Raw genomic sequence first — 14,341 nt, forward strand, 5'->3', positions numbered from 1 at the left:
CTTAGAGTGCCGTCGGCCAGACAATGCCGGCTGGCGACCCCCAGGGGGAGAGCCTTCTCTGTGGCAGCTCCTGCCCTCTGGAATGACCTACCCCCCGACCTACGTACAGTTGCAGACCTGCGCCTTTTTCGCCGAGCCCTGAAGGCCCATCTATTCCGTGCGGCCGGCCTGGCGTAGTTTGATTATGTTTCAGTGGGGGTTTTTGTATGGGTGTGTTTTTAGAACAGGCCTGTTATTTAATTCGATTTTAGAACAGATACTATTTATTTATTATCGTGGTTTTTAGTATCGCCTGTTCACCGCCCTGAGTCCCGTAAGGGAGATAGGGCGGTATATAAATTTTATAAATAAATAAATAAATAAATAAATGTCTCAGGTGTTTAGGGTGTGAGCCCAAGTTAACAAAACTGTTGTAAAAATAAAGAATGAGTAAGAAACAGTGGTGGGATTCAAATATGTGAACAACCGGTTCTCTGTGTGGATGCCACTTCCGGAAGTCCATTCTGGGGCTGGGCAACCAAAAATTAGCTACTGGTTCTGCCGAAGTGGTGCGAACCAGCTGAATCCCACCACTGGTGAGAAACCATATAAGGCACCCTGAGATCTTTAGAGGATGCACAGAATATAGATGTAATGAATTAATAAAAACATTACATTACAAAACATTACAAAAGAAAATATGCACTTACTTCATAGGATTATTTTCAGGCAAATAATAAATAAAATCTCTCATCATCATTTTGGAGCGATCTTCTGGCGTATTTTTTTCAATTACTGGATATTTAAATTTCACTTGTTTCTAGAAACATAAATTAATATAGTTTTATAATTCCATAGATTTTTATTTAAATCTTGTTTCAAATTTTATCATTTATATATATTTAAGAGCTTTCCATTTGCCATATTCAGTTGCTAGCTTGTTTTATTTTTTGTTTTGCTGATATAACTATCTGCTATTATTTTAATTATTTTAATACATTTTATAATGTTGAGAGATAGCAGAAAAACAGACATACGTTTAAATTTTAAAAGTGTATTTGTATGATATAATGAAAGCATAACTAATTACCACTAAATGAAAATTTGTCATACAACTTACACTACCATATTCAGAAAGCAATTCATTTTCTGCAGCCCCTCCCCTTACTTAGATGGAAGAATTAGAATGGGTGTGATCGACCAATTGATCTCAATGTGAGAGAGCCTACTAATCACACATTGACTTAAATCCCTGTTATTTGCCAAAAGCATCAGATAGAAATTAAGAAGCATTAAAATTACAAAAATAGTTACTTTCTCTTTCTTCAATTCTTCTTTAAGCATCTTCCTTAGCTTCTGACTTTTGATAATTTTCTCACGATCTGAACAAATCCTTTTCTTATTTGTTGAAGCAGATTTTGTCTGCGTTGTTTCCTCTTCCATCAATGTTTCTTGGGTGGGTCTTTCTTTGAGGGGCGAGCTTGTATTCTTCGGGAGAGCTTCATCATTTCTTTGAGCTGGCATACACATGCTAGGTTCTTTACTAGCAGATTTTTTAAATGGAGAGAACTGTGGCACTTGAGGAGCAGAAGTTTTCTTTTCGGGCAATATGGAAGACTTGGGAGAACTTTCCACATCAATCTTTTCAAGTAAAGATGTTTCTTTTTGAAACAAAACATTACTAAAAGCAGGAGAGTGAGGTCCTTGTTTTAGAGAGCATTTTGATGACGAATCAACAGTGGGTTGTATAGGTGGAGGTACAATTTTTGGTTTTATGAGATTAGGCATAGTGGATATCCGTTTTCTTCTCTGTGGAAATCCTTCTGCATTTTTCCTGCGGTCTCCATCTCCACTTTTATCACTGGTCTTTTCATTTCTGGAAAATTAAGAGAAATATTAGCTAATGACAAAACTTCTTTGAAAGATAGCAGGGTAATTATGCTATATTATAGTTAACATAATTGTACTATGTTATAGTTAATTCTTATGGAAAACACTCAGATGCTGTCAGATTAATCTTGAGATCTAAACAAATATATTAGGATTTTATGGCTAAATGAATATAGCTCAATAAATCAATTTCCCAGAAACAGAAGTATATTATCAACAAATATTTATATATTTGATAATATAATATATTTATACACTGCCATGATTGGTAAAAAAAACAACTCAATAAGCAGGGCAAAATACTACAATTTTACAATGCAGGTTCATGAATCCAGTAGTTATTTAATAAAAAAAGTTCTGTGAATATTTTGGGTTTCCTGATCTATACATACCAACTCAGAAATAACTACCTCTGAGATTAGTGGGATTTACTTCCATGTAAATATATAAAATATATCACAATGCTATAATTAAATCCTGTGCATGTCTGTTAAGAACTAATTAATCTATTTTTATTTTGTGATCTGATTTTGAAAGGCAGAAATACTTTTAAAAACATTAAAGTATCATCATAATGACAAGAATAAAAAAAATGTTAATAAACAGAATTTCAACAACTTTGGTCATATTTTTAAATATGTACTGAAAACTGATAAATTAGGTTACAAGCAACACATATCAAAAACCTTGCTGCAAGTTAAGTCTTGATTTTTCCTTTTAATGTTACAGAGTTATTATCTGAGCTCTCTCTCTCTCTGCTTGTACTACAATGTATGTAACACTATACAGGTAGTCTTCGACTTACAACCACAATGAAGCCCAAAATTTCTGTTGCAAAGCTGCAAAGTGAATTTTGCTCCGTTTTGCAACCCTTCTTGCCACAGTTGTTAAGTGAATCACTGCAGTTGTTGAGTTAGTTACACAGTTGTTATATGCAGGGCTTTTTTTCTCATAGAACGCCCAGAATGGAGTTCCTGCACCTTTTCTGGATGGAACCTTGTAGCTACCCTACAAGGCAGGTTGTATGACATGTGTGAGTTCCGGCACCTTTTTTATTTTAGAAAAAAAGCACTGGTTATGTGTATCTGGCTTCCCCATTGACTTGGCTTGTCAGAAGATCACAAAAAGGGATCATGTGACCACGGGAGACTGAAACCATCATAAATATGAGTCAGTTGCCAAGCATCCAAATTTTAATCATGTGATCATGAGGATGCCGCAATGGTCAGAAGTGTGAAAAATGGTCACAAGTTACTTCTTTCAGTGCTGTTCTAACTTCAAACTAAATGAACTGTTGTAAGTCGAGGACTACCTGTACATGTTATCTAATTAATTATAAGAAGCTGATATTAAAGGCTTATGAGATTGGCAGGGACTTAAATAACACAGCCCAAATTTCTGATGAACATCCTGACAGCATTATTCATTGTACAGGTGACTGATAATATGTTTTATATACTATATTATCATTGGATCAGAATTTGGCTAATGCAATGCTTCTGCATTATCACCACTACACTTGGAAAATTTCTCTATATCAGAACAGCAAGTTGGTAGGATTCCTACAGTCTATTTAATGCCAATTACTCTGCATGTTCACACATTACAAGTCACTAGATTCAAGTCCAAACAGCTCTGTTATTACAACACAAACCTAAAGTTCTTTCACACATCTCTTTGAGATGGGGGTTTTGCTGACTCAGAAGAAAGGTATGAACCAGAAGGAAAAGCATTTTCAAAGCCGGGTCCTCAAATACCGTAGTAAACGAGCGTCATACATCTAATTTCAAATCTGTCGCTCAAGTCAGCTAAAAAAGGAAACAGGGAAGCTCTGATGATTTCTGGCAAGAAGACCAGTGCAAAAGCATCAGTGACAAGCTAAAAACAAACCTAAGTTACCTGATACTGTTGTTACTGTCCCCACTCAGGTGAAGATCTTCAGAGGCGGCAGCATCACCGGGATGGGGCACCGAATTATCCTCGGCCGTAGAAGACCAGGTGGTCGGTGTCGAGTCAGGTTGGCCGTCGGCATCAGCGGTGGTGGCGGCGGAGGCGGCGACCGCCGGGATAACTGAGCTTGTGCTGCCTCCACTATGGCCGCTTCTCCCTGCAGCATTCGGCCGTACATTGGGCTTCACGCTAAACCTGGAGCGGCGGAACATGGTGTCGCGAGGGAGAAGCTCCGGCACCAGTGAAAGTCCAGCGTCGCCGGCGAGGCCGCCTCATGTCACCGGCCCCGCTCGGTCCAATTCCAGCTCCCCGCCCTTCCTTTCTGGGAGAGGGCTGAATCAGCTGCTCCTAGATGGCGTTAGTCGCGTCATCATTCTGCGACAAAGCAACCCGAAAGGTTTGGTTCTTATTAATTGTTCGCCTGCAATGCAGAAATTGAATTTTGCATTTCAGAATGTGCTGAAGAAAGGGCAGGTGGTTTATTAATTCATCGTTGGATATGAGATGGGTGGCAAATGCGTTTTCTAAATAAATCCCGTATATGGTAAAGCCTATGCCATTTTCTGTATTTCGTTCCCATCTAAAGTCTTGTTCTTATCCCCACCCAATTGCGCAATTCTGTATCATTATCCTGTTTATTTTCATTAAGAAAGGATGCCTTAGCCTACAGTTCCATTAATGGGGAAGAAGGGACTGTAATTTCCAGAATTTTACACTGAGACACAAGATTAGAAAAATGCCATTATTATAGAAATAGTGTGAGATAAGAACGTAAGTGCCTCTTGAGTTCAAAGATTTTAAAAAGTATGTCCTATTGCAGGGTAGGCAACCTTGGCTGCCCTGTCCTAGGGACTTCAATTGCATTAATATAAAATTCACTCTGATACAACAATAGAGAGTAAATCCACTCCCTCTTCCATGTGACAGTCATTCAGATAGTTAAAGATTGTTTCCTTATCTCCTCAATCTTCACTTTTTGTAGCTAAATGCTTCCAGATTCTTTAAATACATCATTTCACACAGGACTTGATTTTCAAACCTCTTACAATCTTATAGCTAACTAATTCCAATTTCTCACTATTCTTTTTGAACAATCATTTCTCTGGACCAAATTTATCTGATTACAATCAATGACATAACATAGTCACCAAAATGATTTATTGGAACATCTGTAAAAATTATCATGGACCAGTAATGAAAAATTATTTGAATCTCATATTTATTATTTTCACAAATAACTCAAGGCAGCAAACATATCCAAGACACCTTCCTTCTCCTATTTTCCCCACAACAAAAATCCTGGAAGGTGGGTTGAATTGAGAGAGAGTGACTGGCCCAAAGCTGGCTTTCATGGCTAAGGGGGGACTTGAACTCATGTCTCCCATTTTCTAGCTTGGTTCCTTAACCACTAGTCTAGACCAAACTGGCAAGAACATAGAGTTGAAAAAGCAGCAAGTTAATATATCATGGGATTTCTGAATACAGACTGATAAAGTCTTGGCTCATAACACACAAGACATACAGTAACTATGGTTTGAAAAAAGAAAATATGGATAATTGATGTGGCAATACCAGGGGACAGTAAAATAGAATACAAAAAATTGGAGATTTTAAGTACGGTATTAAGATCTAAAAATTGAAACTGAAAGATTATGGCATAAACCAGCTCTTGTGTTCTCAGTAGTTATCTGTCCACTGGGTGCTGATACCTAAAAAATTGGGATGGCACTTAAAACATTCAAATGTCAGTTGCAAAAGACCACAATACTTGGACCCACATATATACTACGCCAATATATAACGTTTTGGGTTCTTGAGAAGAACCCAATGCTTATAAAGACCAATAGCAGCTAAAGAACTGACAACTGACTTTCCATTGTTGTGAACAGAGAATAATAATGAGAAGGACTAGAATCGGTGAATAAAAATGACAAATCCAAGTTAAATATCGGGCTGACTGGGCGACCAACCATAATATGCATTTTTTCCTAGGTCTTCTTTCGATAGCAACAGGTTAGATTATTTGAATCATGCTATTCTGTTAGACCAGTGGTTCACAACCTTTTTAATGCCGCGACCCCCAACCGGTCGTAAGTCGAGGACTAAACCGGTCGTAAGTCGAGGACTAAACCGGTCATAAGTCGAGGACTACCCAACCGGTCGTAAGTCGAGGACTTTCCCTGCCCGGGAGCGCCGCGCATGTGTGGTTCCGCCCCCTGCGCCGGCCGAGGCGTAGCTGGCAAGCGGCAGAGACGGAGCAGGCCGACCACCAGCTGGCCCAACCCAAGGGAGGTAAGGCACCCGCCGGAAAAGGGGGAAAAAATGGCGGACAAAAAAAATGGCGGACAGCCTTGCTTGGCGACCCCCGTGAAATGGTCGATCGACCCCAAATGGGGTCCCGACCCACAGGTTGAGAACCACTGTGTTAGATAGTGTTTCTCAACCTTGACAATTTTAAGGCATGTGGACTTCAACTCCCAGAATTCCACAGCCAGCAATGCTGGCTGTGGAATTCTGGGAGTTGAAGTCCACATGCCTTAAAATTGTCAAGGTTGAGAAACACTGTGTTAGCAGGAGAAAAAAAAAAAAGTTGACTGGTGCCCGCTAACTTGGAAGCTCCTGCCGTAGTTCAGACCCGGCGGAAGGACTACAACTCCAGTCAGCTGCTGAAGCAGACGTCACCACCCAAAAGGAGGCTTTGCTAGAATGGCGCAAGCGCAATAAGAGACAGGGCGTCACTGAACAAGCTCGATTCGGGACGGAGAGATGTGTGGCGTGACGTCACGGAGGCGGACCTTTACTTAATAAAAAAAACTTGGGCGGGTGGGGCAAGCAGAAGGTTCTGGTAGTTGGAGCGGTTGGTGGGGAGTTGGAGCTTGCGAGCGTAACGGTTGTTATCGCTGGGGTTATTGTTTTGCCATGGCCCGTAAGTATTCGGCCCGACTCTTTCCCCCCCCCCTTCCCACCAGCGCTGGGTCGGTGCCCGTTAGGGGGCGAGAGGGGCAGTTCATTGCGCATCGGGCCTAGCGGAGGCGGTAGGCCAGAGAGGCAGGGAGGCGCCTCTCTGCCTGTTGTTCGTGGCATCTCTATGGTGGGCGGCGATCTTGGGGGGGTCAGCAACCTATTTAATAAAAGTGGAAGCTTCTGCGAGGTGCGTCGCAATCGGTGTTGGTTTATGGATTTTGTTAACCGTCGCCGCCCAGGGCTCCAAATAACGCTTTTGCAAGGAAAAGCTGGCTGGGGAAAGCTTGGGCAGCTTTGACCCTTCGCTTCCGCGGTTTTTTATCCGCTCTCCGGGCGAGGGGGGAGCCGTTCAGCGTTTGTAAAAAAAAAGGTGGCGTTGTCAACTGCGGCCCTCGTCATCCTCTTAAGTCTGCGAGGTGAACTGACCATATCACCGAATTTTACACTCAAATCTGCCTGGGGCTCAGTAGCTCTGAAAAGCTTCGAGAGTCAGCTGTGAAAAACTGTTCGGCCGTTCGCGTTGCCCTCAAGTGCAACGACCGCAGCACAAGCATTACTTGGAAATAGTTGCTTTGCAAAGATCGAAACTGAGCACCATCCTCTATGGCAGGGTTTCTCAACCTTGACCATTTTAAGGCCTGTGGACTTCAACTCCCAGAATTCCACAGCCAGCATTGCTGGCTGTGGAATTCTGGGAGTTGAAGTCCACAGGCCTTAAAATGGTCAAGGTTGAGAAACACTGCTCTATGGGTATTTTAAAGAAGCCCCTTAGCTTGTCTCCTTAAGCAGCAGGTGTTGGCGATTTGAGCGTATAGTAATTATGACTTGAACTAATGTGGATTTCTGGAGAAAAATAGTTCAGTGTGATCTGCTTTAAAATTACAGAAGTCTAACCGTTATTCCATAAACAAATTGGGCAAACTAAACGTATGCACTAGATTGTAGCTGAAAGTCTGAGAAATAATGTGTTTATTGTTTGTTTATTTAGATTTGTGTACCGCCCTATCTCCCTTACGGGACTCAGGGCGGTGAACAGGCGATAATAAAAATCACAACAAATATCTATTCTAAAATCAAATCAAATAAATAAAGGCCTGCTCTAAAATACCCCAGATAAAAACCTATACTAAAACCTAATTAAGACTACGCCAGGCCGGCCGCACGAAATAGATGGGTTTAGGGCTGCAACTCAATGAATCCTTCCAAGCACACTACTGCTTTGTGGATATCGCAGCTCATCCCGTAATCTGATTCATGTTTTTTTTTTTTACATTGAAACTTGCATTCAAAAACCTGCAGTTTCTGTGCAGCACTGTATATTTAGATCTTCTGGTTTGGAAGTACAGTCCTTATTGGATGAACTGACAAGCTTGGGTTTTTTTTTTCAGAGACCCAAATTTTTAAATGTGGTACAGATATACCTTATGATTATAGTGCCTCTTCACTCAAGGAACTAAAAATTATATGCATGGTTGTTGTTTATGTTACTTGTTTATCCTTGCAGTAGTGCTATAAAATAGGTTAGTCAGAAACTGATTCAATTTTCTCCTCTAGCACATTTTTTATAAAATGAGCTTAGAAATAAAAAGTTGTAAGACTTCACTATAGTAGTGTGTTTATTTGATGTATTTTATTGGTTTTCATACTTGGCTAGAATTTAAGTTTGCTTACATTTAAGTATGCCTGAAAAGTATTGTTCCCCCCCCTTTTTATAATAAGACTTTAAAAAATATTTTTAAAAGTTACAAGAAGCATTGGCCAAAACTGGAATTAATAGAATTCAAAAAGATCTTATTTTCAAGACTGATTTCTAACAATGTAAGATAGATTGTAAAAGTAGATCAAAATAAAAAAGCACATCCCAGTTAAAATACACTTCAAACTTGAAACATTTGCTTCTGAGATAATTGTAGGATTGAACTAATGTACATATTTTTAAAGTTTCAAATTCATACTTAATCACCAAACTACTAAAGCGATTCAACAAATGTGCAAACGGTTTTCCTAAATTTCATAATGCCAGATAAAATCTTAGTATATATTATATTAGTATATTTTATATTAAGGCCCTACAATATTTTTTCATGTGTTCAGCATTTTCAAAATGTTTATATTTTGCATACAGACAAAGACCTGCTGAATCAGATCATAAACCTATCTACTCTCACATTCTGTATCACTGTGGCCAACTAGATGTATTTGAGAAATTCACAAGCCAGACCTAGAAGGCAACAGCCACATCCCCTGTTGCTTTCTAGCAATAGGCATGCTATTCATAGACACTGATAGCCTGATACTCCATGAACTATCTAGTCTCCTTTTAAAACATCCAAATGGGCTACCTATTCTCACTCATGGCAGCAAATTTCAAAAATTGATATTAATATTAATAATTAAAAAGTTGGAAGGTATCTTGGGGGTCATCTAGTCCAACCCCCTGCTCAGGCAGAAAACCCTATACCATTTCAGACAAATGGCTGTCCAGTCTTATGCTTTTAATAATGTATTATTTCAATCTAGAATCTCACTATTTAGTTTCAAAAGATTACTTTGAGTTTTAACATTGTAAGAAAATTTTCTGACTTTTTCGTTATACTGTATGTGCCTCTATCAAACCTTGCCCTTGCTTTTAAACTAGATTTCCATATGCTATATTCTTCTTTGCCAGAAAGCTGCTATTTAGTGTTATGTGTAGAGAGTAAGGGAAATATCTTGATGGAAATATGCAAGAAATATTACTTAGGCAAAAGAGACTAAAACATATTTTAAATCCAGAGAAACAAGGTAACATTGGAAAGCGGCTCAAGCAAATGCCCCTTTAATTTGTATGAAATATAAAAAGAGCAAGGGAGTACAATGCAATTAATCTCACTCTTCTATATGTGTGCTTATTTTTATTTTAATATTTCAACTGCTTTACCTGCAGTAAATGTTTGAATAATTGGCCTACAGTTATCATTCCTTTAAGACAGGTCCCCAACCCCCGGTCCGTGGACCAGTACCGGGCCGCCCAAACAAGCAAAGGTCCATCTGCAAGATGCAGGCAGCACACAAAACCACACACTCTCCGGTCCACGGAAAAACCTCTCTCCACAGAACCGGTCCCTGGTGCCCAAAAGGTTGGGGACCTCTGCTTTAAGAGGGTCACTTCAGCTATTAGACCTATGAAAGACATGAAGATGTTTAAGATGATTTGTGAACAGATCCATTTCGTATTTAAATTCTTTTTAAAAATTTTCAAGTGGATACCATTTGGACGTGGGTTCATTAAATTAAGTTGGTCATTTTTTAAAATTATTTTTATGTATATCTTAATAAATTCTGCCATTTAAAATTGACATCTGTTTTGTTTCGTCAGTAGTGAAGACAGAAGCAAGTAATTCATTCAGTTACCCTGCTGTTTCCTTATCTCTTCTCATATTTTTAATACTTCATTAGTGGCCCAGTAACCTTTATGGTTGGGTTCCTATTCCAAATAAATTTGCAGATGTTTTAATATTTTCTGCTTAATAGTCTTTTACATACATTATTTTATCAATTGGTTGCATATATTTGCCAAAGTTTGTTCTTTCCTGTTTTTCTTATTTGAGCAAGACTTCCATTTTTAAAGTCACCTTTTGGTTATAAATGCATTTCAGACTGCTATAAAGGAACAGTTGGGGAAAAAGCACAATAGATTCTTAGAACTGGAAAGAGTTTGCCATTCCTAAATATTCAATTTCCTAATTAGTTTTATAGTTTATATAATTTGGGCATGCATTTTTAAAGAGCAGTATATTAGCGCTGCCCAAATGTTGATTTGTACCCTAACCCATATAGTTCTACCTAGGAATTCAGCAAAGAAAGTTTCTTGCCATGAAAAGACATCCTTGCATCCAGGACACACTCTTTAATGCCACACTGGGAGCTGGATTTAATATTGTGGGTTGTATTTTAATAGAAAATGTAATTACCAGTAACTAGCCTAAAACCTGGTCTGTTACTTTTACAGGTGGGAACCAGCGTGAACTTTCCCGCCAGAAGAATATGAAGAAAGCCCAAGAACATAGCAAGGGGAAAAGAAAAGAGGACGCTTTGTCAGCTTCTCAGAGGAAACAGAGGTATAGTTGCATAATCTGCGACACCTTTCATATCTTAGCTCATGAATAAATAGTACAAGTTCTGCATATAATTTTTCTGTGCGCAGAAAAACTAGAAATTTTGCTCTTTTGAATGTATTAATATTAAATTGATGAGTTCAGCTCAATACCTGAGATTTATTTGTTGATGTTTTGACTCTATAAAAATTGGCACCACAAACTGACTTTATTCTTTCCTTTTTACAGAGATTCTGAAATTATGCAGCAGAAGCAAAAAGCAGCTAATGAGAAGAAGACTCATCAGGCAGGAGCAAAATAATATGTGGCTACAGAGAGGACCTAATAATGCTGCAGCATCTCAAAATATAGGGCCTAAAAAGACATATTTGTAAAAGTAGCCAGCCATTAAATGGTTAATGTTTATCTTCTACTTGCTTGCTTGTCCAGTATGCATTTATTTTAGAATGTATAGTGTATTTGCAGCTGACTTGGCTTTGACTGAATTACTAGATTGGATTGCATTTTAAAGTTGTATTTCCCTTTGCATGTCTGTTAGTAACAGTAGCAATAGCCAAAATGTATGTTATTGTTAAAATGTTTGCTCAATAAATTGCTTGTGTGATTATACCAGTTATTATATATGCAAGTAGGCTGGGAAATGTATATGGTAACACTCTTACATTCAGAAGTGATATTTTAAAAGGACAGGTATGTGTACTTGCTTTCCACTTTGTAAAAGGTCAGCTGTAAAGTTAAATCATAAATTATTTTTACAATAAAAAATATTGCATGACATATTATCAGAATTGGGTACTCAAGAAGCTCCAATAGATTTCAGTTATTGCTAAAAATATGACATAATTTAGGGAATCCTTTAGCACAAATAACTTGCCTTTTATCATGTGTTCTAATTGCAATCTTGAGTATTTAATACCATTCTTCAGTAATTGCAAACCAAGATTCTCTATATGTAAAATTGCTATTAAAATCTAATTTGAATTAAAATATAAACTATATTTTGAGTAAAAATTGGTTCAGGATAAGTGCAGCAGTGAAGGAATGGGTTGCTTAATTTTTTTGATATGCAAGATTACGGTATTTCAAAGACAGTTGGTAAGGATCTTATTTGAACAATTAGTTTTACATGCATAATTGTGTTTCAGTTTGTGACAGAACCAGACTGACCTAGAATTAGATCAAGAGAATCTTATGAGAACAGCAACTTCTTCTGAACAATGAAATTTTATTAGCATACATGTCAATTGGAAGAGGATAAATCAGGGTGACCTTAACTTAATTCTGAACACTTCAAAGACTGTGTGCTAGAGCATACAAAGAACTAATTGCATTGTTTGAAAGGCACAGATAATTCAGAGTCTTTTAGGTCAGAGAAAGCAATTTTTATTGCAACAAAGATATTTTGAAAATGGCTACTAGCTATGATTTAATTTTTAAACAAGTGTTGTGATTTAAATGTGATACATTGGTATAAAACTTAAAGTAGGATAACCTTGCGTCTTTCCTGTGATGTTACTAAATTTTAATTACACGTGAGAATAAAAAATAGGTGGATTTTAGTTAAGACTAACTTGGAGTTTAGGTAAAAAATTGGCCTTCTGGATTAAGAACAATTTGTAGATATTACAGATTCAGTTCCAGAAAGGTGCTTTAGAACATATGGCAACTGTAAAATGATTGAGAATTAAGAAATATTCCTAACATCTTAGCCTACAGCCAGTTCCTATGATATAGTATGTGTTTTGTCTTCATTAATTGGACAACGACTAGCTGACAACAAAAAGTTAAAGAGATGGATATCTTTACTGCCATCTAGAAATCGTTTGGATTTTTGCAGCCTTGCATACGTTTGCCCTCTTTTCTGCTCTTTGCACTGTAATCAGCGGGAACAGAATTGTGGCAAAGATAATAGAGTACTTACAAAAATCAATTTAAATTAAATTCTTTTTTTTCAAGCAATATAGTTACTGTATTAGAGTCTTTCTCACAGTCTTTATCATTCATTCAAGTTGAACGGGGTAAGTATTTTTGTTTTAAATATTCTCTGTAAAGAATTTAGGGGTACTATATTTTACTAAAATTTAACAGTGTAACCCTAATTATGTAGGCATCTGACTGTTGTGAGATTAAATTTATTGCATGTACTAGGATGCATTATATGCAGCGTCTGTAGGTGGCAGTGCATGGCTTTTTCTTTAGGATTGAAAAAAAATGGTCAGATTAGGAAAACTACCACAAAAATCCTAAAGTTGTATGCTAGCCAGGAAATTGAAAAACTTTCCATAATAAGGCAGTGGCAAATGATTTTTGTATTGTCGAGAAAACTGCAATATGTTAATGATATCACCAAGAGTAAAGTCAGATTCAAATGAAATCTGTGTGTTAATGTAGACAGAACTGAGTTGTATAAATAGAGAAGAAACACTGGATGAGGAGATATTTGGTCCCAAAGGATATTTCATCGTAAATGCATTCTATAACAGATTACCAAAGAGCCATCCATCTTTCAAAGATCTTTCAATCATTCTTATAAATTTATAGATCTTAATAATTTTTGAAATATATTTTTGTCATTTTCAAAACAAATGTAGTGGATTACAGAAGTATCCTGAAAAATGCATTGCCATTTTAAATGCAATGTGTGAGGAACAAATAAGAATACAGCAGCATGGAATGAAATAAAATCATTTGAAAAGAATGGTTCCTTACTTATGAGCATCAAAATTTTAAGTTTAAAAAATGAAAAGCCTTTTAATTCATGACAAGCTCAGCATAACAATGGGATTATTACCCACTTGTTTTCTTGCTTGGCATTAAGCAAAGTGAGGTACAAATGTGAAGCAGTAAGGAAACAAACACCTAGAGCAGTGGTGGCAAACCTATGGCACGGGTGCCAGAGGCGGCACTCAGAGCCCTCTCTGTGGGCACACATACTCCAGCCCCACCTCCCCCCGTGGCCCCCTCCACCAGCAGCCCCCCCAGAGGAGAGTCGCCCCCAGGTGCAGCCCGTATGGAGCAGTGCAGCCAAGGACATGGCAGCCGGGCAGTAGGGACAAGATTCCGCCCTTGCACCCCGTTGCGTGCAGATGATATTGCAGGGCGTGGCTGCCATGGCACTACAGGGCCGCCTGGGCGATTGGTGGGCCGTAGAGGTGGTGGGTGGCTCTGTGGGTGGGGGCGGGGCGGTTTTTCGGCACTCAGTCTCTAAAAGGTTCGCCATCACTGACCTAGAGGATTTTCTATTTTGTGTTAAATTTGACTACCATTAAAGCTTTATGCAAAAGCTAGAGGACCAATAGATAACAGTAAAGAGAAATGCTTCAAATATTGTAGCTCTAGTACTACCCACCTCAATTTGGGAGTTGGTGGATGTTTGTTGGTTGACCATTGGTCATGTAATACTTAGTATAGATCCTGATAAACAGACTTCAGCTTTTGGCCCTTGCTGTATTTTGTCAAAA

General features: G+C 38.2%; 2 protein-coding genes across 2 annotated transcripts in view; one reads left to right on the forward strand and one right to left on the reverse strand.

The window, feature by feature from the left end:
• The window catches only part of BDP1 (B double prime 1, subunit of RNA polymerase III transcription initiation factor IIIB), a 46,691-nt gene extending 42,495 nt beyond the window's left edge, over positions 1-4,196 (reverse strand). Inside the window, exons 1-3 of the mRNA XM_015818561.2 lie at positions 3,769-4,196; positions 1,294-1,855; positions 690-799 (exon numbers count right to left, since the gene is read on the reverse strand). Coding sequence (XP_015674047.2) covers positions 690-799; positions 1,294-1,855; positions 3,769-4,031 — 935 coding nt within the window. The 5' untranslated portion in view covers positions 4,032-4,196. The remainder of the gene's footprint in view (positions 1-689; positions 800-1,293; positions 1,856-3,768) is intronic.
• LOC107289742 (small EDRK-rich factor 1) lies at positions 4,172-13,254 on the forward strand. Its single transcript, XM_015818545.2, has 4 exons — positions 4,172-4,216; positions 6,631-6,745; positions 10,775-10,883; positions 11,109-13,254. The coding sequence occupies exons 1-4, from the start codon at positions 4,172-4,174 to the stop codon at positions 11,179-11,181; spliced, it is 342 nt and encodes a 113-aa protein (XP_015674031.2). The 3' UTR covers positions 11,182-13,254.
• Positions 13,255-14,341: the final 1,087 nt, after the last annotated feature.

The sequence above is a fragment of the Protobothrops mucrosquamatus genome, unplaced genomic scaffold (assembly GCF_001527695.2).
Source record: "Protobothrops mucrosquamatus isolate PMUCROS unplaced genomic scaffold, P.Mucros_1.0 scaffold762, whole genome shotgun sequence".
NCBI classification, from domain to species: domain Eukaryota; kingdom Metazoa; phylum Chordata; class Lepidosauria; order Squamata; family Viperidae; genus Protobothrops; species Protobothrops mucrosquamatus.